At 40.9% G+C, this 23,667-nt stretch overlaps 1 protein-coding gene across 1 annotated transcript in view; it reads right to left on the reverse strand.

Annotated features, from left to right (window-relative positions):
* Window positions 1-23,667, reverse strand: part of zgc:154054 (Alpha-1,3-mannosyl-glycoprotein 4-beta-N-acetylglucosaminyltransferase B-like) — a 61,143-nt gene that overhangs the window by 15,669 nt on the left and 21,807 nt on the right. The window contains exons 6-12 of the mRNA XM_033973611.2: window positions 23,138-23,251; window positions 22,287-22,362; window positions 19,888-20,002; window positions 19,056-19,186; window positions 10,522-10,629; window positions 7,351-7,544; window positions 1,358-1,436 (exon numbers count right to left, since the gene is read on the reverse strand). Of these exons, the coding sequence (XP_033829502.1) occupies window positions 1,358-1,436; window positions 7,351-7,544; window positions 10,522-10,629; window positions 19,056-19,186; window positions 19,888-20,002; window positions 22,287-22,362; window positions 23,138-23,251 (817 nt within the window). The remainder of the gene's footprint in view (window positions 1-1,357; window positions 1,437-7,350; window positions 7,545-10,521; window positions 10,630-19,055; window positions 19,187-19,887; window positions 20,003-22,286; window positions 22,363-23,137; window positions 23,252-23,667) is intronic.

Genomic DNA, 23,667 nt, shown 5'->3' on the forward strand with positions numbered 1-23,667 from the left:
CGCGACCTTGTCCTTTCGGTCATTACCCAGAGCTCATGACCATAGGTGAGAGTAGGAATGTAGACTGACCGGTAAATCGAGAGCTTTGCCTTCCGGCTCAGCTCCTTCTTCACCACAACGGACCGATACAGCAACCCCATCACTGCAGACGCTGCACCGATCCGCCTGTCAATTTCACACTCCATCCTTCCCTCACTCGTGAACAAGACCCCGAGATACTTTAACTCCTCCACTTTGGGCAGAGACTCACCACCCACCCGGAGAGAGCAAACCACCTTTTTCCGATCAAGAACCATGGCCTCGGATTTGGAGGAGCTGATTCTCATCCCAGCCGCTTCACACTTGGCTGCAAACCGTCCCAGTGCCTGCTGCAGGTCCTGGCTCGAGGAAGCCATCAGGACAACATCATCTGCAAACAGCAGAGATGAAATCCTGTGGTTCCCAAACCAGACCCCCTCCGGCCCCTGGCTGCGCCTAGAAATTCTGTCCATAAATATAATGAACAGAACCGGTGACAAAGGGCAGCCCTGGCGGACCAGGACAAAAAACACACTGCTCCTCCTGAATCCGAGGTTCGACTATCGGTCGGATTCTCCTCTCCAGTACCCTGGAATAGACCTTACCGGGAAGGCTGTGTGATTATTTTTACTCAGGAATTACCTTAACACATAAACTGTAAGAGGCACAGCTAAATAATATTATTGTCTATAATTATTATTATCTATTTATCCCAGGGGTGTCCAAACTTCTCTCATAAAGGGCCACATATAAAAACACAGACAAAACTGAGGGCCGATTGAGGGCCATAGACTGGCCGCGAATACAGTGAATACTTCAAATCTGCGATATTATTACAAGTTAGACTGAACCACTAGATCTATATTCATGCTTACATCCCCAGTGGACACATTAAATATTTGATATGGGCTTGTTAAAGTAGATTTTCAGAAATATACAGTAAAAAGTACTGTTTAAGATAATATGGCCAATTCACCTGGAAGCTTGAGGGCCAAGAAAAATTGGTCTGAGGGCCGTATTTGGTCCCTGGGCCGCAATTTGGACATGCCTGATTTATCCATTTAGATTAGATAGAAAATAATGCTAAAGATGATGCAGTATGTTTTCAGTTAAACCAATACATACACTTGGCTGTAATCAGGACAGTCTTGAATGATGTCAACAAGCACTTAATATTGCACTCTCATGTGTGTCTCTCTCTCTCTCTCTCATATATATATATATATATATATATATATATATATATATATATATATATATATATATATATATATAAAAATCTCCTGTTTTTTTCCCCATTATATAGCACAGGGGTACTATATAATAGGCCTTTACTCACACTGCTGGGCTGCACCTCCACCGTAGTGTTGTAGAACTTATCGGAGCTTGTTTCAATGTTTCCACTGCGGAACAAGAATCTGCCAGAGAGGAAAACAGAATTTAGCTGCTTTTACTGCTAAGACAACATTCCAAAGAGTATGAAACTCAAAGGTGAAGTCCGCTATGGCGAAATCTTCTGAAAAAGACATGTTTATATTATGCAAAAGCATATTTTAAGAGCTTATAACCAAATTTGAATGCAACTGCAAAAGTTTCATCACAGTACAATACCTTCTGAAAAGATATAATGCGGTCCAAGATAGAAAAGACACCGTATTTCAAAGCAGTGTTTCGATGACTACCTTTTAAAAATGTTTCTACCTTTTTCAGTAATGGCTGATAATTTATACTAAGATGAAAACAAAAAAAACTGTGATCATTTTCACACTGCCACTAGTTGGACTGACGTAAAAGACCATTCACTCTGACAGTGGGGCGCTTGGGCAGGTGTAAAACCATCAGTCACACTCTGGACCGCTGTAAATGACCCACCTCAGGCCAATCTACACAGTCCGCGGTGACAGTAAAGGTGTTTAGAATTGCTGTAGAGCTGCTGTTTGACATGCTTGTCTAACAAGGGAATTTGGATCAACTTAATATCAGCGACAGTCTCCTCCTGCGTCTGTTTAGGCAGGTGAGCCTGTGTTCGCCTGTGTGATGTTTTTCTCCTCTGCCACCAGCATGTACAATTCTCACAGTGTATTTAGGTGAAAGAAAATAGCACTACATATAGGGGAAGCGAGAGTGTGTGCGAGCATATTCATGGGGCTCTGTCTGCTTGAAGCGTGTTGTCATAGAATACTTTTGGTGATCAGCTGATGAACTCTCACGTGGCTAATGGTGCATGTTTGGGATGAATGATGCGTGGTGTATGTGAACAAGGTAGACTCAAAAGTAAAGTAAACAGAACTAAATCTAGTGCGCACTTGGGTAGCTGCACAGAGCAGTTCCAGTGTGGTTAGCTCCTCCCTTCAGATAAATATGTCCACCAGCAATCTGACCAGAACTGAAGAAGCGGCTTGGATAAGCAGCGAAACATCTTTACTCTTACAACGACTTGTCCATTTCATATATTTAAACTTGTGTTTTGCTATTAGAGAAGAAGATTCCTGGAAATGTCGCCCACCGTCTACACAGCCACAGTGTCACTTGCCTTGTTCCAGTGCACTGCATTCTGCTGTGGCACTTAAATAAACTGCCTCTGTTTGTGGCTTTGACCATAGAATTTTTCTTGTCCAAATGTGAGATTAGGTTTAGAGTATGTGCTGCACTCTGGGGAGGCAATATGATAACATCTTATTGCTGCATACATATATGATTTCATCCTCAACCTGTGTCAATTTCTTACACAAGCTGGTACCTTTGAAATGCTTTGACAGAGGTAAGGTAAGGCTGTAAGGTTGTGCGAGATGCCATATCATGAGTGGATATTGTACTGCTCCATAACAATGGTGTCATGAGCTGCTGTCCCTTAAATGGGCTGGTTTCCTCCTTTGCATGTTATTTGTAGTGGGCTGTCACACCCTCTCATGATGTGCATTTCAAATGTCAGCTGGGCTTGAAAGATACTAATCATTCAAGCGTAGTCAATTCAAATATGGTAGTTGACCAAAGATCTGTGAATCCTTTATCTGTATCAGTACTTTAACATACAACTACAGTGCATAACATCACTTGATTCCATGGAAATAGAAAGTTAAAACCATACTGATGTTATAGCCAAACATGTCCATGGAAACAAGCAGGAGGAGGCCCTTCTCCTGGTTAAATAAGAGTCAAGTTTGCAGAGATTCAAAGCCCATTCTCAATAAATACATGTTTTTCTGTTTTTCAAAAATAAAACAAAGTTTTAATTGTAGTCTATTTTGGGCAATTTACATGGTAAGGCTTTAAGCAACACATTTCAGTATTTCTTCCATTTGAGTACTGCTAAGGGTGTGCTTGACTTTGCTGACTATCTAAAGCCACCCAATCGCTCATTCCCATGTCTTTTGTTGAGAAACCGGAGTGGTGAGGACCTGATCGCTGGGTAAACATTCTCGTTTGCATACTGAGAACATATAACTAGCCAGTGTGCCAGACTCCATACTGGTGTACTCTGATATAGACTTATAGGTGCATACTCAGAGAATGGACTTGAGGAGTCTTGTGCTCTCTCAGCTTTTAGGACAGGTGGACTTAATGACATCACAGGAAATCAAGCTCATGTGGGCATTCTTTGGGCAATATAAATTATATATATATATATATATATATATATATATATAACTATACATTCATTGTCTTCTAGGCACTGTGTGTTGGAAAGTAAATTAATATATCAAAAATGTATCGAAAACATTTATAATACTCATTTTGAGTAACTGTACTTTTTTGAATCAAAGAAATGAGTAGTGGTATTGTAATTATTTAGATTACAGTACTATGATTGGGGCCATCCATCCATTTTCTTCTACTTTATCCATGGCCAGGTCATGGAGGCAGCAGTCTGAGCAGAGCCCAGGCCTCCCTCACCACACACACTTCCTCCAGCTCTTCTGGGAAGATCCTGCAGCGAGCGGTGTCTAGGAGGCATCCGGAACAGACCCCTAAGCCACCGCCTCTGATGCATCGTCGGTAAAACGGGTGGAGCAAGTGCTCATCCAGAAATTTCCAGCGGACTTTGAATTGGAGAAGGACTTGTGTTGAGGAAGATGATTCCACAAGCACATAAATCCAGCACAAGATTTATCATTTAAAATACATTATATAAAGTTTAAAATCCATCCATTTTCTTCCGCTTATCCAGGGCCGGGTTGCTAGGGCAGCAGTCTAAGAAGGGACTCCCGGACTGCCATCACCCCAGACACATTCTCCAGCTCCCCCGGTGGGACCCCAAGGCGTTCCTAGGCCAGCTGAGAGACATAGTCCCTTCAGAATGTCCTGGGTCTTCCCCTGGGGCCTCCTCCCGGTGGTACATGCCTGGAACACCTCCCTAGATAGGTGTCCAGGAGGCATCCTGAGCAGATGCCCGAGCCACCTCAGCTGGCTCCTCTCAACGTGTATGAGCAGCAGCTCTACTCCAAGCTCCTCCTGTGTGACCGAGCTCCTCACCCTATCTCTATTGGAGCATCCAGCCGAAACGAGGAAACCAATTTCAGCAACTTATATCCGCGATCTCGTTCTTTCCATCATCATCATTTGGCTTTCATTTCAGTTCCTTCTTTACCACAACGGACCGATACAGCAACTGCATCACTGCAGATGTTGCATCGATCCGCCTGTCAATCTCACACTCCATCCTTCCCTTACTCCTGAACAATCCCCGAGATACTTGAATTCCTCCACTTGATGCAGATACTCTCCATTCACCCGAAGAGGGCAAGCCATCTTTTTAGGGTCGAGAACCATGGCCTCGGATTTGGAGGAACTGCTCATCCCAGCTGCTTCACACTCGGCTGCAAACCGCCCCAGTGCCTGCTGCAGGTCCTGGCACAATGAAGCCATCAGGACAACATCATCTGCAAACAGCAGAGATGAGATCCTGTGGTCCCCAAACCGGACCCCCTCCGATCCCTGGCTGTGCCTAGAAATTCTATCCATAAATATAATGAACAGAACCAGTGATAAAGGGCAGCCCTGGCGAAGTCCAACATGCACCGGGAACAGGTCTGACTTACTGCTGGCAATGTGAACACAGCTCTTGTTCCGGTCATACAGGGCTTGAAAGGGCCCTGGACTCCATACTCCTGGAGCACCCTCCAAAGGACACCACAAAGGACATGGTCAAATGCTTTCTCCAGATCCACAAAACACATGTGGACTGGTTGGGCAAACTCCCATGAATTCTCGATTACCGGATGGAGAGTATAAAGCTGGTCCAGCGTTCCACAATTGGGACAAAAACCACACTGCTCCTCCTCGATCCGAGGTTCGACTATCGGTCGAAATCTCCTCTCCAGTATCTTGGAATAGACCTTACCGGGAAGGCTAGGTAGTGTGATTCCCCTATAATTGGAACACACCCTCCAGTCCCCCTTCTTATACAGAGGGACCACCACGCAATGTTGTAGAGATGTGTCAGCCAAGACAGCCCCACAACATCCAGAGACTTAAAGTACTCGGGACAGATCTCATCCACCCCCGGAGAATTGACACAGAGGAGCTTGCCAACCACCTCAGTGACTTCAGCCAGGGTGATGGACGAGTCCGCCCCCGGGTCCCCAGTCTCTGCTTCCTCTTTGGAAGACGTGACAGATTGAGGAGATCCTCAAAGTATTCCTTCCACCGCCCAACAACATCCCCAGTAGAGGTCAGCGGCTCTCCGCCCGCACTGTAAACAGTGTTGATGAAGCACTGGTTCCTCCTGCTGAGGCGTTGGACAGTTTACCAGAATCTCCTTGAGGCCGTCCAATAGTCCTCCTCCATGTCCTTCCCGAACTCCTCCCAACTCTGAGTTTTTGCCACCGTGACCACATGAACTGTGGCCCGCTTGGCTCGCCGGTACTCGTCAGCTACCTCAGGAGTCCCATGTGCCAACAAGGCTCGATAGGACTCCTTCTTCAGCCTGACGGCATCCCTTACTTCTGGTGTCCACCACCGGGTTCAGGGGTTGCTGCCACGACAAGCACCGCAGACCTTATGACCATAGCTACGAGCAGCTGCATTGACAATAGAGGTGCCTCCACCTCTATCGACAATAGAGGTGGAGGCACCTCTATGAACATTGCCCACTCGGAGCCCATGTCCCCAGCCTCGCCCGGGATCAGGGAGAAGCTCTCCTGGAGGTGTGAGTTGAAGACCCCCCTGACAGAGGACTCCACCAGACATTCCCAGCAGACCTGGGGCCTGCCAGGTCTATCCAGGTTCCTCCTCCGCTAGTGGATCCAACTCACCACCAAGTGTTGATCGATTGACAGCTCTGCCCCTCTCTTCAGCCAAGAGTCCAAAACACGTGGCCAGAGGTCAGATGACACGTCAACAAATTCGATCATCGACCTCTGACCTAGGGTGCCCTGGTGCCACGGCCCATAGCACGACACAACAGTGAGAGACCTGTCCCCGACCCGAAGGCACAGGGACTAGAGCCTCTCGTTCACCGGGGTGAACTCCAACATGTGTCGGCTGAGCTGTGGGGCAGTGAGCAAGCCCAAACCAGTTCACCGCCGCTCCCTGCGGGCAACGCCAGAGACATGGAGAGTCCAGCCCCTATCAAAGGAGTTGGGTTCCAGAGTCCAAGCTATGTGTAGAGGTGAGGCCGACTATATCTAGTCGGTGGCGCTCAACCTCCCACACAAGCTCAAGCTCCTTCCCCCCGCGAGGTGACATTCCATGTCCGCAGAGCTAGTCTCCATGTCTGGAGACCCGGTCGTCGAGGTCGCCAAGCACCGGCCCATTATAGATCCTCTTGCGGGTGGTGGGTCCATGTGAGGACAGCCCTGCATCGCTCCTTAAGTGATGAGCCCTGCCAGGCCCCGTAGGGAAAGGCCCGACCACCAGGCGCTCATTCTCGAGTACCCACACCATGCCTGGCCCCAGTGACGCCGGTCCGGGTGACGTAGCAAACCTTGCTCTAGTGAGGGCACCACACAGGGACTTGTCTCTGCTCTTAGCTCCTCCGCCTGCAGCTCTGAGCTCATCCTTTCATAAGAAACCTCTTGATAGGGAGTGAATTTCTCACATGTATTAACTTACCTTATCAAAGTTCAACAAAGAAGATATTTTGCTTCCCAAAAATGAAATACATTTCAAGGAAATGAAAACTGGATACCCCGGTGCTGCTAATGCACTATAATAATCTGGTGACATATATTAATAGTGACACCTGCACCTGTTTTTAATATTTTAAATGAACCTATGCAGTTGTTATGAACCATGTTGTTATGAAAAAGAACGTGATAATCTCGTTGGGCTCTTCCTGTATAAATAAAGATAAATGAAATAAAGTATGGGGATTGAGGAATGGCTACTGACCTGGTGACATAGGTGGGCTGGCTGAAGTTGAACAGGATGTAGTCTCCTTTGGTGGGGGTGAGGGCCCAAAAGAAGTCCTGTCCCTGGTAGGCTCTCTCCAGGCTGTGCTGCTGGTAGTGCTTCAGACTAGAGCCTATCTGAGCCTTGGGATTTTGGTGTGGGGAGAACAGACGTTGCTTCCCAAAGTTCTTATCCTGACAGAAGCGGGATGGGTAAGAAGCAATCAATGATTTTGGATGATTTATACATACCGTATTTTCCGGACTATAAGTTGCACTCTTTTTCATAGTTTGTCCGGGAGTGCGACTTATACTCAGATGCGACTTATATGTGAAGACTTATATGTGAAATTATTCAATTATAGAATTTCAAATCTTCATTATTGTCACACTGACAACTGCGCGAGGGAACTCTAGGCTTGTGTACCAGTATGGCAGCCACGCGGCAGCAGAACTTCCTCTACTTCCGGAGCAGGCGGAGTTGTTCAGAAGTGACACCGAGGAGGAAGAATTCAATCGATTTAGTAATTTGGAGTGAGATAGAGTAAACTCGTTAGTTTGTTTTTTATGCTATAGCTATCTGATAGCTGTTAATATCTGACATTAACATACCAGACACGTATTCAGTTTGCTGTCTATGCTTCATGTACATGCATATGTATGTGTTATGTAACGGTTGATTATACATGTTCATGTCATGTTCCAGTTCACTTGATGATGACTTGGTGCTGGTGTGTCTGTAATACCTGTAAGAAAATTGACTTTTTTTTCTTTCATACATTTCATATTTAATTTCCCCTTATTTATTTCCCCTTCATTTATATGACGATATGGGTGATCATTTTTAATTTGGAACAATATTGTAAATGTTTAGTTTATCATAAGTCTAGTTTAAGGTTGCAAAAACTACTTCCTGCTTCCCGGTTTAGCCTTTTACGCTGATGGGAAGTCTTACCTGACAGAGCACTATTAAAGAAACAATTTAAAAGTAAAATATGAAGTTTTCGGTAAAGTTTGTTTACTAGTAGGCCAAAGTGGTATATATACTTTCCGTTCGTTCATATGCAGTTTTGTGTGCATATATAATATGAGCCAGAGCTTATGTTAAATTTTATGTGTTTCCTAGTTCTATGGTGTGAAATGTGATGAAGTAAGACTATCAGTGAACTATCAGTGAACTCTCGTGTCTCTCGTGTTTGTGGACAAGCTGGCATATGTTACATTTGCGTAGCGTATCTGATTAACTGTTAATATCTTATGTAAACATACCAGACACGTATTCAGTTTGTTGTCTGTGTGTTAGGTTAGCGTGCTGTACTGCTATTCAGCCTATTGTTCTCTATTTTATTGTTATTATTATAACTTGCCTTTAAAGATAAAACATCTGTTCTTGATCTTACATTTTGTAAAATAAATTCCCCCCAAAAATGTGACTTATAGTCCACTGCAACTTGAACAAAAAAAAAAAAAAAAAAAAATATATATATATATATATATATATATATATATATATATATTTTCTTCATCAGTACGCATTTTTTCGCTGGTGTAACATACTTCGGAGCGACATATAGCCCAGAAAATACGATATACATATAATAACATATGACTGAAATCTGAACTGCTACATTAATACAAGAATCCCATGCGCTTCAGTACATGTTCATACAGGTCTAAATTGCAGGGTTAGCAGCTCTGGCATGGAGCAAGACCCAGTGGAGACACAGGGAGGGCATCTGACACACATTGAGAATTGAATTCAAAACATGTTTGTAAATAAGACTATGGCCCCAGGGAGACAAAGATGCACTGTGTCACTTTTATTTTTATAACACCTGTAATTTAATTGAATGATATCCCATTTATTTATGTTACACTTTCATGGTTTGATTCTCAAGACAATTATCCAGCCAAAAAGCAGAATGAGCCTCACTTTAGTCTCTTGTTTGTGTTGCCAGTTTCAATGCAGAAATACAGTTGGTTAAAAAGGACTTGCTCTGATCTGAATGGTCACTACATAAACCTCAGCACTTGTAGCCAATTATTAATCGGTGCTAATGCAGCTTCTACAGCTCACTGAGTGAATTCTGGGGGCTCCGAGCTTTCACACGAGGCATGGCCTCTCCATATACTGAGAATGAAAAAAATAATAATCTATGTGTCCTCTATCTGCAGGTTAAGGCTCTGGCAACCCAGGTTCAGTTGGGATTGAAGCACCTTTTTTAAGCCAGTATGACAGGCTACATACAGTTCCTTTAAAGACAGTAGAACTTTTTTTTTTTCTCTCACTTGTGACAAAGTGGGCCTTTGTCCCTTTTTAATATTACCATAATTTTGTTTGTTCACACGTATGTTCATTTTCAATAATTTTCCAATATAAAATTAAATAGAACTATCCCAGGTTTGTTTTGGTTAGTTTTTCAGTTAGTTTAATCACCACACACGTTTGTTAGTTTAAAAAATATTTTATTTGGTTAAATGTAGTTAATTCAGTTATTTAGTCAATTTAGTTCAATACATTCATCCACTTACCTGAATGTTGGCCATGATGGCCAGGCTTGGGTGTGGTCGTGGGCTAGACCATGTGGAAGGGAGAACTGGTTTAAATTTATTTAGTTTCAATGTGTTATGTATTTTGTTTCAATGTTTTAAGTGTTTATAGTGTTTTTTTAAAAACTTTTCAGTTAAGGGGCTTAACTCCCTTAATGCCCCAGCGAGACAGTTGAGTAAGAGCTACAGCTAACATTATACCCACAGCACCTGTGAAGAATATGGTGTGTGGGGGGTATATAAGTGGTACCAATTAGATGCTCAGAAGACATCAGTGTAGCCAGGGTACACGTGGGTTTTCTCCTCAGTTTCTTCATTTCTGTTCCTTTTTGCTTATGTTGAGCACAGTTATTTTTTGTAAATATGTATTATATTCCCATGCTTTACCACGGTGATAGAAATTAGATTGAAAAGATGGAAATTTGAACTGCTAAACTAACACAAGAATCCCCTGCACTTTGTTTGTAGAGGTTTAAACTACAGGGTTAGCAGTTTTTACAGAGTAAAACATATTTTGTTGTTTGGCATCTTTGAAATTTGCTAATCATGGCCAGTCTAACTTAATTCAAGATCAGAGAAAAGTAGCACTTATTTGAGGTGTAAGTGTGCAGAGTGAGCAGACCTTGAGCGTCTGTGTCTTGCCAGGTAGAGAGGAGTGCAGCCCCACGTGCTGAAACAGGGAGGGCGTGTACCTCGGCTTCAGGCGGGCCTTCTCCTTATCACAGTCTTTCTGTAACATACACCACACAATCCAGTCTTTTCATAACATCGTCAAGTGCTTATGACAAGTTAGGTTAGTGATTTCATTAAAACATAGTTAACATTTTATTAAAAGTTAATGATTGTACTTACTAGTTGAACAAGGGCAGCAGATACATAGAGGTACATGCAAGGTGATTCAGTAACTGTTACCTAGCAGCCACACAGTGAACAATGGCCAGAATTTGTCTAAATTACACCAAATTGTTATCATTAGACTAAAGCCTGGTGTCCACACCCACAATTTAGTTTGTCTTATAAGATTGCATGACAGCACACATGCACGCATTTCCTTGAGGGCATCCCAAAACCCAGCCACCAACTACAAAATCTATTAATATAAATGATTTTATTCAGGCCCCTAATTAATGGATTAATGCCTACAAAGGTCTTAGCAAAAGTACCCAATTTTTCTAGTGTTTATTACCGCAAGTGGGGTCAGGGGGCGCCATCAGAAAGCTCTTCTGCTGTTACTGAGGAGTGCTTGTGTTTACAGTTGGTCACAAAGATTGATCACAGACACAGTGAGAGAGCACTGCACCCCCAGGGCTCCGTACTTGGTCCAACCCGCTTCACCCCCTACATGCTTTCCATTGGGTGTGTCGTCACCAGGCACGGAATAAATTCCCACTGCTATGCTGATGACATACAACACTACCTCAAAGTCACCTCCCTGGATCCTCCTCACCCACTCCTACGTGGAGGAGATAGGGGCATGCATGAGTTCAAACTTCCTGCCGCTGAATGGCTCAAAAACAAAAGCCATTCAAACCAGAATCTCTCAACAACTTCCCACATCACGTCCATTTCACTCTTTGTCCACAACATTGCCCTCTATCCCTCTGTTACCAAACTTGGGATCAAGTTTGACTCCCACTCCTTCGACAATCATGTCACCCACATCTGCAAAGCTTCCTTTTTTGACCTGTGTAATATTTCAAAGCTCTGTCCCTCTCTCTTTCCCTCCTGGCTGCAGAGACGCTTTCCCATGCCTTTGTCTCCTCCAGGGTGAACTACTGTAACAAACTCCTCATTGGCATCCCTGACAGGAGAACAGAACTGCCAGGGTCGTAATCATCATCGTCATCTCTGCATCAAATACAATGTCCTCCTGCATACCCACCACTGTCTCCACAATGATGCCCCCACCTACCTAACAAAACTGCTCACACCACACAGTTCAGCCAGGACCCAGTCAAGCCAACAGCACCATCTGCTCCTGCCCAGGACACAGCTGAAGACCATGGAGGAAACAGCCTTTGAGGCTGCTGCTCCCTGTCTGTGGAATGCCCTACCAGGCCAGGGTGATGAATGCTTTTAAGAAAGTTTTTTTTATTTATTTATTTATTGTTTTTATCTGTTTATAGATGGGTTTTTTAATTATTATTGTTGTTCTTTTACTCTAGCACACATCAGATTTGCCTTCAAATGTAAAACGCATTATAAATAAAATGTACTATTTTAATTTTTGTGATGCACCGAGACTCCAAAATATCAGACAAATATCAGTTGTAGCTCCTCTTTGGTCATACGATGGTTCTAAATTTGATCTTTGTTCAAATCTCACTATGTACAAAATCATACAGTCCACACCTAGCTTTAAAGAATCAAAGACAACACCTCTACTTGACTGTATAATAGAAATAGACTAAGGTAGTGTGACATCACCTATAGTGTTTGGCTGCAACCAAAAGAAGCTCAGTGAGACTAGCAGTTATAGCAGCTAATCTGCAACCAGGGACCATATTTGAAAATCTGACCACGAAACCCAAAGAGCCAATAAGGAGCAAAACTCTTGAAGATACATGCTCCCTCTCTCACACTGCTGGTTTGGCAGGGGACACCTGTTGCTAATGTTAGCGGAAGGGATCTTGGAAAAAGCAGGCACGGCATTGGTCTGTTGTTAATGCTCATATCTTAATTTAGAGACAAAATTGTGAAATAAACCCCATGATCATGTAGATTAGGTAACAAAACAAAAAAAACAAAAACATTTCAATGTCAGAATAACGAGCCTGACAGCAGAAGTTACAGAGAGAGTGAATTGCAACCAGAGCTCAAAGGAACCACTTTGTACCCATGCTCACTTCCTGTTTGTAATGTGGCAGTTAGGGCATTATCTATGTCCATTTATATATAGTCTATGTCTATGACAGTAAAATTAACAACAACTAGCATTCTAATGTGCACTTCTTGATTATCAAACAATAAAATGCCTTCTAATTAGCAGCACACAGCAGACTTATTTTGACCTCAAGAGCGCTCTGTCCCATCCTCCAGGAAAGCCTTTATGGTTGTATCTGTCCTCAAGTGTAAAAGTTTATTATCTCATGGGTGTAAAACAATGTATGTAGCCTTGTCATTCTGGCATAAATATTCAGAGCTCAGTTGCTTGGGGAAAAGGGACAAGAGATGCTCTAAAGAAGAGACTTGGGATGCAATTTAGCCTTTTTTGGGTTTCTTTCCTGATGCATGGAGCTTTCAAAGAGGAACATGGATGGATATTGGCTTCAGTCCTGGATCACCACCACTGGATTGAACATGCTTGCCTGATGAGCTTTTGCAAAACAGCCTTTATTTAATTTGAAAAGGAAATCTTCATCTACAAAGTCTGGTAAATCAAAGGACAATGTATTTTGAAAATGCAAAATGCTTAACTGGAATTCTCTAAACATACCCAATGGCCATAATTCTGATCCTTTACCATTTTTGATTCATTTCACAAAAGCTAAAATTCCCATATTTCAATTACTTGATTGGACTTTTGCAGTCTTTTTGGCTCCAAAATCTCATGTGTGTGCCACCATGCTGCCATAACACCAAGATGCAGATGCAATCCCAACAGCAATGGCCTTCCCCCACTCCTGTTTTCCTCATTTTTGAGACACAGTTGATAGACCACTCATCCATTTAAGACATTGAAACTAAGCTATTGGAAGTTACAGGTGCTAAAACAAAAATGGGGGGCAAAATTTCAAGAGGGCATGGAAAGAAATGGATTCCAACTGATGAGACAACTCAACTTGTGAAATCAGAAGATGAATAAATCAGCTGGAAACCGCTATGGAATTATAAAATAACAGTCCCCATTTCCCAGTCACTAGCCTGATCCAGGTCTAGCCCATGAGACTGTGATGACAAAACTGTGAAACACTGAGACACTGTAAGACACTGTAAAGGTGAACATGTTTCACTACACTTTGCTTTACATAATATCTAGTATTGAGATCTACTTAAATTTATTCTCCAGAGTAAAGTTTGAGAGTCATTATGGCTAATTACCAAACAGTCATGAGTGAAGTTCCACTCTAGTTGTAAGTAGCCAGTAAACAGTCAGATAGGTGGAACTCCCTGCTAGTTGAAAATTCTATATAGGGTTACTAACTGGTAAAAGGGAAAAAAAGTGTGGGAATCCCTCTGTAGTTCAGTGCAAAGATGGGCTAAAACTTTTCTCATGAGGGAGAGTCACTTCAAAAGAGCAGTGCACCTCTGTCAGGTCTAAGAACAGTGATATTATGTACGTGCAAAATGCATTAAGGAAAATGCTAATTTACATCATGTCAACACTGTGATAGCATTGAAATGTATCACATTACCAACATCTGCTTTTAAGTATTTTACTTAAGTAATTAATTCACAATGTTAAAAAAGTAAAAGAAAAACTAAAGAGTTTTTGTTAAATACAAAGTGTGACGCCAGAAGTCAACTCCACATTTGTATATCCTTGGAGCTGATCAGTCAAACTATTTATTTATTTTGTTTATCTTTATACAGGGAAACCCAATGAGAGCACTTGGCTCTCTTTTTCACAGGCGCCTTGTTTCAAATACAATTCAAGCAGAGTGGATTCAGTGGTTTCAAAGCAGAGGCTGAAGTCTGCATCTATACCACATCCCCCTAATCCAGTATGGAGAGGAAAGTTACTTGCACTATTTCTTTTCTGTAATTTATTGTGATACAATATTTGTTTCTGTAATGAAATGATAATTTAGATTTTAAACTGTTACATAATCCTGAGATATGTTTTTTAAAGGATAAGTTTTCATCAAGCCAAAATCAAAGATATTTATAAGTGTCGACTCTTTCAATGGATGTACCATTTAGCGTATAAAGATTTGTAGTTTGCATGTTACTTAAATGCTTTTTGGAAAAAAAAGAAAAAAAAAATCACATACTTAGTTTTACTTGCATTCAAAGACAGTTGAAGATTTATGAGGGAATTTTGGATTTCATTAAAATCTTGTTGCAGTTTTAAAAGCACCTGATCAGCAGAGGGAGCACTTGCATAAAAACAGTATTATCTGCATATAAATGTATGTGGCTTCTTTTAAATTGCAACCAATAGAATTATTAAAACATAGTAAAAAGCAGTGGGCCCAAAATTGAGCCTTGGGGCACTCCTTTACTTAAAGCTAGAAAATCTGATTTAACCCCATCGGCTACTACTGCCTGGGTTCTGTTTGAAGGATAATTTTGGAACCAATTACGTGTAGCATTGTCAAATCCAATCTGCTTTACGCGCTTCAAGAGAACTCTCTGGTCTGAATCAAAAGCTTTAGTTAAATCAGTAAACAGAGCTACACAATCTTGTTTATCATCAAGGGGTGAAAAAATGTCATTCAAAACTTTTGTGTTTGCAGTGGCAGTACTATGCCCTTTTCTGAAACCTGATAAGTCTTCAAAATGGACCATTTACATTTAAATAAACTGTAACTTGATTTGCTACTAACGTTTCTAAAACTTTTGCAAGAGAAGGTAATTTAGATATTGGCTGGAAATTATTTACATTTTTAGTTGTCCCATTTTTATGTAAAGGGAAAACGTGCCATTTTCCATAATTCTGGTATACCTGCCATTTGAATTGATAAACTAAAAATATGTAAAAGAGGTTGAATTAAATATGGGGCAGCTAGCAATAGAAGTTTTGGATCAAGGTCATCAGCTCCTGTGGACTTCTTTGGGTCTATGGAGCAGAGAGACCTCCATGTAAGTGAAAGTTTTTTTCTTAAAGAAAAAAATTGATTATCTGCCTGAGGTTCAGACTCAACATAATCAAGATCAGAGGGACCACCATTATGATCCAAAATGTCACATGCAGAGATAAAATGCCTATTGAAAGGATCATATATTTCCTCTTTAGAATTTACAATAGCTGAATCTAATAAAATGTCGGTTGATAATGGATGAATACTAGGTTGTGAAAGGGATCTTACTGTCCTCCAGACCTTTGAGAGGATAAAGAGTCAGGGTAATCTGGCAGACATGAAGTAATGAGTTTTTGCCTTTCTAACTGCTGACAAACATTTATTTCTCTTTTTGCGAAAAAATGCACAATCCAAATCCAACTTACTTGAGTGTGCAGTTTTCCAGACAGCATTTATTTCTCTAATTAAACTTGCAATTTCTGAGTTGAACCAAGGAAATTCAATTTTTTCTTTTTGGTGCATGTCAATCTACAATTTCATTAAATGTATTAATAGAAAAGTTTAAGGCCATATCAGGGTCAGAGAATGCTGAGGACCTCATAATTTTCTACTTTAGAAAGCACCATGAACAGATCATTAAGAGCATTTTTAGGTGCTGAAGGGGCACGATAAATACCAGCAATAGCCATTTTTTTTTATTTTTTTTTAATATTAGGATCATTTACATAACAGGAGAATAGAAGGTCCACATACAGGTGATCTTTGACATAAATGGCTACACCACCTGCTTTTGCCTGTCACAAAGAAAACCTTTATAATTTTCAATATTGATTTCCTTATCACTTATTTTATTTGATAACTAGCTTTCAGAAAATATGAATATATCTGGGTGTGTTAAATCTGCCAAGATTTTATTGTAACCTAATTAAGATAAGATACCATGTACATTCACATGTATAATTACCAGTCCCTTGTGTAAGGTGTAACACACATTACATCGTGCATATGCAAAATATGTGTTTAACAGTTGAACCTTTAAAAACAGTGTCAATAAAATAATGACTGGATGCAGTAAACTGATCCATACATTTTCTTAATTTTTTTGTATTTTTTTTATGCTTTTGCCTCATCACTGCAATTTGTTTCTCAAGTCTCAATTGTAATTGAAAAGAAGAAACCATATATATATATATATATATATATATATATATATATATATATATATATATATATATATATATATATATATATATATATATATATATATATATATATATATATATATATACACATACACACATATACATACACATGGTGGGGCAAAAATTATTTAGTCAGCCACCAATTGTGCAAGTTCTCCTACTTAAGAAGATGAGAGAGGCCTGTAATTTTCATACACTTAAACTGTGACACAAAATGAGAAAAAAAAAAAAAATGAAAATCACATTGTCTGATTTTTAAACAATTTAAAAAAAAATTCCATTATGATAGAAAATAATATACCCTTGTTTTCTGTAAGGTGGTGTGGTTTGGGATCATTGTCATGCTGAAAGACCCAGCCACATTTCATCTTCAATGCCGTTGCAGACGGAAGGAGGTTTTCACTCAAAATCTCATGATACATGGCCCCATTCATGCTTTTCTTTACACAGATCAGTCATCCCGGTCCCTTTGCAGAAAAACACCCCCAAAGCATGATGTTTCCACCCTCTGCTTCACAGTAGATATGGTGTTCTTTGGATGCAACTCAGCATTCTTTTTCCTCCAAACATGACAAGTTGAGGTTTTAACAAAAAGTTCTATTTTAGTTTCATCTGACCATATGACATTCTCCCAGTCCTCTTCTACATCATCGAAATGCTCAATAGCAAACTTCACACAGGCCTGAACATTTACTGGCTTACGCAGGGGGACACGTCTGTCATTGCAGGATTTGAGTCCCTGGCGGCGTAGTGTGTTATTGATTGCAACCTTTGTTACTTTGGTCCCAGCTCTCTGCAGGTCATTCACTAGGTCCCCCCGTGTGGTTCTGGGATTTTTGCTCACCATTCATGTGATCATTTTGACCCCACGAGGTGAGATCCCCAGGTCGAGGGAGATTATCTGTGGCCTTGTATGTCTTCCATTTTCTAATCATTGTTCCCACAGTTGATTTCTTCACACCAAGCTGCAGATTCAGTCTTCCCAGCCTGGTGCAGATCTACAATTTTGTTTCTGGTGTCCTTTGACAGCTCTTTGGTTTTGGCCATAGTGAGCATAAGTTTGGACTCTGACTGAGGTTGTGGACACGTGTCTTTTATACTGACAACGAGTTCAAACAGGTGCCATTAATACAGGTAACGAGTGGAGGACAGAAGAGCCTCTTAAAGAAGAAGTTACAGGTAAAATAAGTCCACTATGTGCTGTTTGCATCTAATTATGGAGTGTTTTTATCGTCCACCAATCAGGAAGTTGCTAAACACATTAGCATGCTAGTTGTTGTTACCTTTACCATAATGTCAAAACTTCACTCTGACCTCTGAAAGTTGTAAAAAGTGCTTATAAACTCAATGCAGTGAATAATTACGATGCTTGGGAATGGTAAGTGAGGAATAACTTTGGACCACTGCAAACTGTTTAAAGTGAACTAGTTCTGTTTTAAAGACAGATATTTTATGCAACAGTTGAACCTCAACCAAAACCAATTTAGAGGCACATTTAGCACATTCCTTATGCTGTGTTGAAATATTGTCTTATATGAATATTGTTATAGAGCTCGGGACATCACATAGAATTTTAAGGGAACCTAATGTTAAACCAATGGAGATTTTAAGATGCTAAATACTAAACTTAGCAATCATTTAAATGTTTTCTGACAATATTTATACTTTGCAGTGACATTAAGCTGGGGGTGTTCTGCATGCGCTTCTGTGGTAGAATTGTTCAACAGTTACCTTGGTGACACAATGCACACAATAGCTAACACAGACAAAAAAGCTTTTAGACTGTTTGAAAACTTAAGAAAAACACAAAATGGATTTTAAGGACACATTTTAAGGGGCCTGTGCTCATGGTCATGTTTAGGTGTTTGATGCTCAACATAAAAGGTGAGAGTGAATTAATGCTAACTAGAATGTGACTGTAATGTTACTTGAGAGGAACTTGTTTGAGAGGAACTTGTTTAAGAGCATAAATCAGGTTACCTGTTATAGTTCCTAGTCCATTCTTTCTGGTCAGTTTGTGCAAAAATGAAACTCAGATTAAGTCTAACAGAGCTTTAGAGAAAGCAGTGCCTACAGTTAGCCTCACATCCCCAGGTAATATTGATGACATCAGCTGTAAAGATAGATGTAATGTAACCAGTAACCAGTAATGATCCAGCAATTTATTGGGTTGTTCCACTGCGCTTTTGATCCAAAGAAATACCCACATATTCATTTTGGTCATTATTGTCCTCACCTAATACAAGAGCAGAATATAATGTGAATCTTACTGCATCTTTTTCAGGGTGGCACACTTTGACCCACAGGATATGGTCCAGGAGCCAATCGATGGGCTTGTCTTTGTGGAACATCAGGAAGAAACGCACGATCATGGGAAGGTCGCGGGTTCGAAACAGCTTCCCTAAACAGCACAGTCACAATTTTACAATAAAATCTTCACACATCTTGTCATCTTATGCTCATTCGGGAAAGCTTAATTTTATATTCATTACTGTGATGTAAGTAACACATTTTTTGCCAGTTTTGGTTTAAACCACAGAAATTATGCAAATACTGTATATTCTATTTGTTGAGTTCTGTGTCCTCCCTCAATGGAGACCAATGTTTTCAACAAAGAAAGCCAACAGAAGCTCTCAGACCACCACCAAGTGGATTAAATTCTGTTAATAAAGACGACAGGAGTGATGTATTCACTCCACAGTGAGTTCTGAATCTAAGGAGACTGTTTCAATCAGCATAGCAGTGATGAGAATTGAAAAAGTGCACAAGCTATTCTACTGTTCAAGAGCCGTCACTAGACATCATTGTCACAGTCTGGCTGCTCTGATTGCCTGTTAAAGTTGATCACAGTTGACAACTGTTAATATTCAAACTGTTGGACCTTGCAATTTGAGGTTTTGGACCTACTAAATGACCCCAGACATGAGAGGACCCACCACAATCACTTATAGAAAAAAGCAAGCAAAAAAAAAAATCCTCTCATGAATCTGGCTTAATGAGGAGAGTTTGCTCTGTGATTATTGAGTGACAGTAAAAAAAAAACTATGATGAAAGCTATTAGTGGACAAATTGAGTGCTGCATATGAGTATGTTGAGTCTGACCTATGAAGCCAAGATGGGAGAACTCCAGGTACAGCCAGGTCTTGGACTCCTGTTGGACAACGTAAGACCTCATGGCATTGTAGTAGTCTATATTGGCGATGACGTCATCCTCCAGCTGTGGACACAGCAGAACTAGTTTAGCTCTTTACGAAGTTAAAATCAGGCTAGAAGTCTAGGGGTAATAATGAACTTTAACAGTCACATCAAATGAATAGCATTAACAGCTTTTTACCATCTAAAAGACATTGAAAATATCAAAGGTATACTGTCAAAACCAGACTTTGAGAGACTTATCAATGCATCTCCAGTTGGTTTGACTACTGCAATGACCTGCTCACTGACCTTTCCAAACAAGCGGTAACAACAGCTGCAGTACATCCAGAACGCTGCTACTCGGGTCCTGACTAGAACCAGGAAGTAAGAGTAAGTCCTGTGCTCAGGTCTCTGCACTGGCTTCCTGTAGCTCAGATAACAGACTTAAAAGCAGCTTTGCTTGTGTACATGTCTCTCCATGGCCTAGCACCAAAGTACTTCTCCAACATGTTAGGGCCATATGAACCATCTCACACTCTGAGGACTTCAGGGACCAGCCTCCTGCTGGTGCCCAAAGTTAGGACTAAACATGGAGAATCAGCATTTCGGTTTTATGCAGCTAAAACCTGATGGTAGGAGAGGGGGGGAGCAGAGTTGCAGTTGTCATTCTATAGTACAGGCCCAGGCCAGCTGATTAAACCTAAAAAAAATGCTGACGACGAAGGCTCTTAAGGCAAAGGGGCAGGTGCTTGAGCTAATGTATTGCCCTCAGCAAAAATTTACTTCTATAAACAATTGCTGGCATTACTTACACATCAAACCATATAAAACGAGTGTAAGGACAGAAAAACACTTAAACATACTATGGACCCTCTCATTTTTTTCTGAATTCATTGAGCAACCTACAAGAATCACAGAACTGAATGGATAATCAAATCATATAGCTTTCTGACTGGTATTTCAAACCACAATTTTTTATTATTTTCAAGGAAATCTTGAATGAGTGGCCGAATTGAAAATTCAAAGAAATAAACAAACAAAGTAAAAGAAAAGGTAACACCCCTGAAACAATATCCTGATATCATGTTGATTGAGTGCTACTTTGTTTTACTCATCTCTAATGGAAACACACCCTTTTACCTAGTGGCTGAACATCACACAGGTATTGGTGACTTTTTCTGCGGAAATCCACAATAATCTCCTTGGTCTTTTTAGTGTTTAAAAGCAAGTTATTGTGGTGGCACCATGACTCTAGGTGTTGCACCTCCCTCCTGTAGTTAACCTCATCATTGTTGGCTATAAGGCCGAGCACTGTGGTGTCATCAGCGAACTTAACGATGAGGTTGGACACAGAGGAGGAAAGACAGTCATGGGTGAAGAGAGTGTATAGCAGAGGGCTCAGAACACACCCTTGAGGGGCCCCGGTGTTGACAACAAGGGTGGGGGAGGTGTTCTTGCCCACTCTGACACTCTGTGTACGATTAGTGAGAAAATCCACAGTCCAGTTGCACAGAGAGGAGTTGAGTCTCAGTTGGTGAAGTTTGGACCTACGTTTGTATGGCCGGATGGTGTTAAAAGCCGAACTGTAATCTACAAAGAGGAGCCAAGCATAGGTGTTCTTGTGCTCCAGGTGCTCCAGTAGTGTGTGCAGCACACAAAACTGTGCCATCAGTAGCGTTCTGACATATGGACTTTTAGTGTGGTTCTCCAGCTGCACTAAGGCTGACCAGCAGGCACTCCAGCAGGTGGTGAAAGCAGCCGGTAGAATCATCAGAACGACTCTGCCAGAAATCAGCACCATCTACTCCACTCGCTGTCTGAGAAGAGTGCACAACATCCTGTGGGACCAACATCACCCTGCACACCATCTTTTTCACCTGCTGCCCTCAGGGAGAAGGTACAGGTCCATACGGGCCAGAACATCCAGACTTGCCAACAGTCTGTATCCACAGGCTGTGAGGCTCCTGAACTCTGCCCCTCTTCCCTCTCGGCCCCCCTCTCACGGACAAAAACCACATCCAACTCTTAATAACACTGAACTGGTTGCATTGTTGCATTTTGTCATCATTCTCAGGTCCCTGTCTGTATGTCCCTGTTTTGTGCACCTTACTTGACACCATCATGCTGCTACAAGAACTGTCTCATGTTGTACTGAAGCCACACTGGGTTAATGTTTACACTTGAGTTTAAGGGGTATTTATTATTTATGGGTTTGCACTTTATGGGATGCTCCAAACACAATTTTGTTGTTCTTCTGTGACAATGACAATAAATTGAATTGAATTGCTTGTTTCATATTTTTTACAAATCTTTTCCATGACAGAAATGTAGCCTGGGAGGAAGTGGTTTATAAAAAAAAACCTCACCTGCACGTAGTAGGTGCCTTTGTCCTGTGCATACAGCATAAGGAAGCTGAAGTCCAGGTTCTGTTTGGTCCGCCATCTGAAACACACTCTGTCAGCGCACACAGGCAGTACACAGGCACAGGAAGGACAGGAGGACCACAACAAGCTGTGTCCCACTCTCCACACTATTGCCTTTAACAAGCACTGTAGTAACTATAGCACAGTGGCATTATGACAACATTATTATTATGAATATACCACTCTTGTTACTTAAGATTGAGCTGTTAAAAGACTGATAGAAAATAGCTATGTGGTGATTGTGTTATCTATCCACTAGCTGGAATAATATTTTAGTAAGTTCCCTTCATTTGTAGGGAACTTGTTAATAATTCATCAGTATAGCTCAATTGTTAATGAACTATCAATATCAACATTAACATGACTCACTAATATTTATAATAACTACAGCTTGTAATGTTCTGAGATTCCATGGGAATAGAAAGTTAAAATAGATATATAGATAGATATGCTTTATGCCATACTGTGGAAAAGGAACAACATTTCCATGGAAACAAGCAAGGGGAAGACCTGCTCACAGTAAGGACATATGTTTTTCTACATTTTTCAGTGCAATAAAAACATTAAAAAAAAAGTTAAAACTTTACATACTGTGGCTTTAAGTTCTAAATTGCAATTTATTGCAGTTTTTTTTTTTTTTAAGATATTGTTAATTTAAAAAAAACAGAACTGTCCTGGCAGTTTCAATATTATTCATAGTGATATTTTCAGTAGCAACACAATGGTCTTTAAAATGTGCTATCATGGCAGGCCTACTGCTTTTGTCTAGTTAAAGATAAATTATGTCATTGTACTTGATTCGATCTTTGGAATCTCCAAACGTCTCCTTGATGGAGGTGAAGTTGGGATAGTAGTATTGAGATGGAGAGACCACTTCCAGCAGCCCACTCTCCACCTCTTTTGGGAAACTGTGAACACACAAGAAGCAAGTCACAATACAATGATGCCACGATACTACCAGCCAAAAGTTTGGACACACTTTTTCATTTGTTTCTTCTTTATTTCCATGATTATTTACGTTGTAGATTTCCACTGAAGGCATCAAAACTATGAATGTACACATGTGGAATGTAGTAAACAAAAAAATTAATCCTTTGCTTTGATCACTGCTTTGTCATTTCTGTGAAGTGAAACCATTTCAGCAGACTTCATCTGAAGCCCATTAAGAGAAGCTCAAGTGCTTACAGCACTGTTCCTGCAAATAGGTTATATATGATGATGAAATTTTGGATGTTTTGTTTTCCCAGTCTCTTTGTGAACAATGGCAGGCCACATTGAGTGGCTTTAGTGTATTTATTACAGAAAAGCAATCAACGGAGGTGAT

This window comes from Periophthalmus magnuspinnatus, chromosome 10 (assembly GCF_009829125.3).
Source record: "Periophthalmus magnuspinnatus isolate fPerMag1 chromosome 10, fPerMag1.2.pri, whole genome shotgun sequence".
Lineage (NCBI taxonomy): Eukaryota > Metazoa > Chordata > Actinopteri > Gobiiformes > Gobiidae > Periophthalmus > Periophthalmus magnuspinnatus.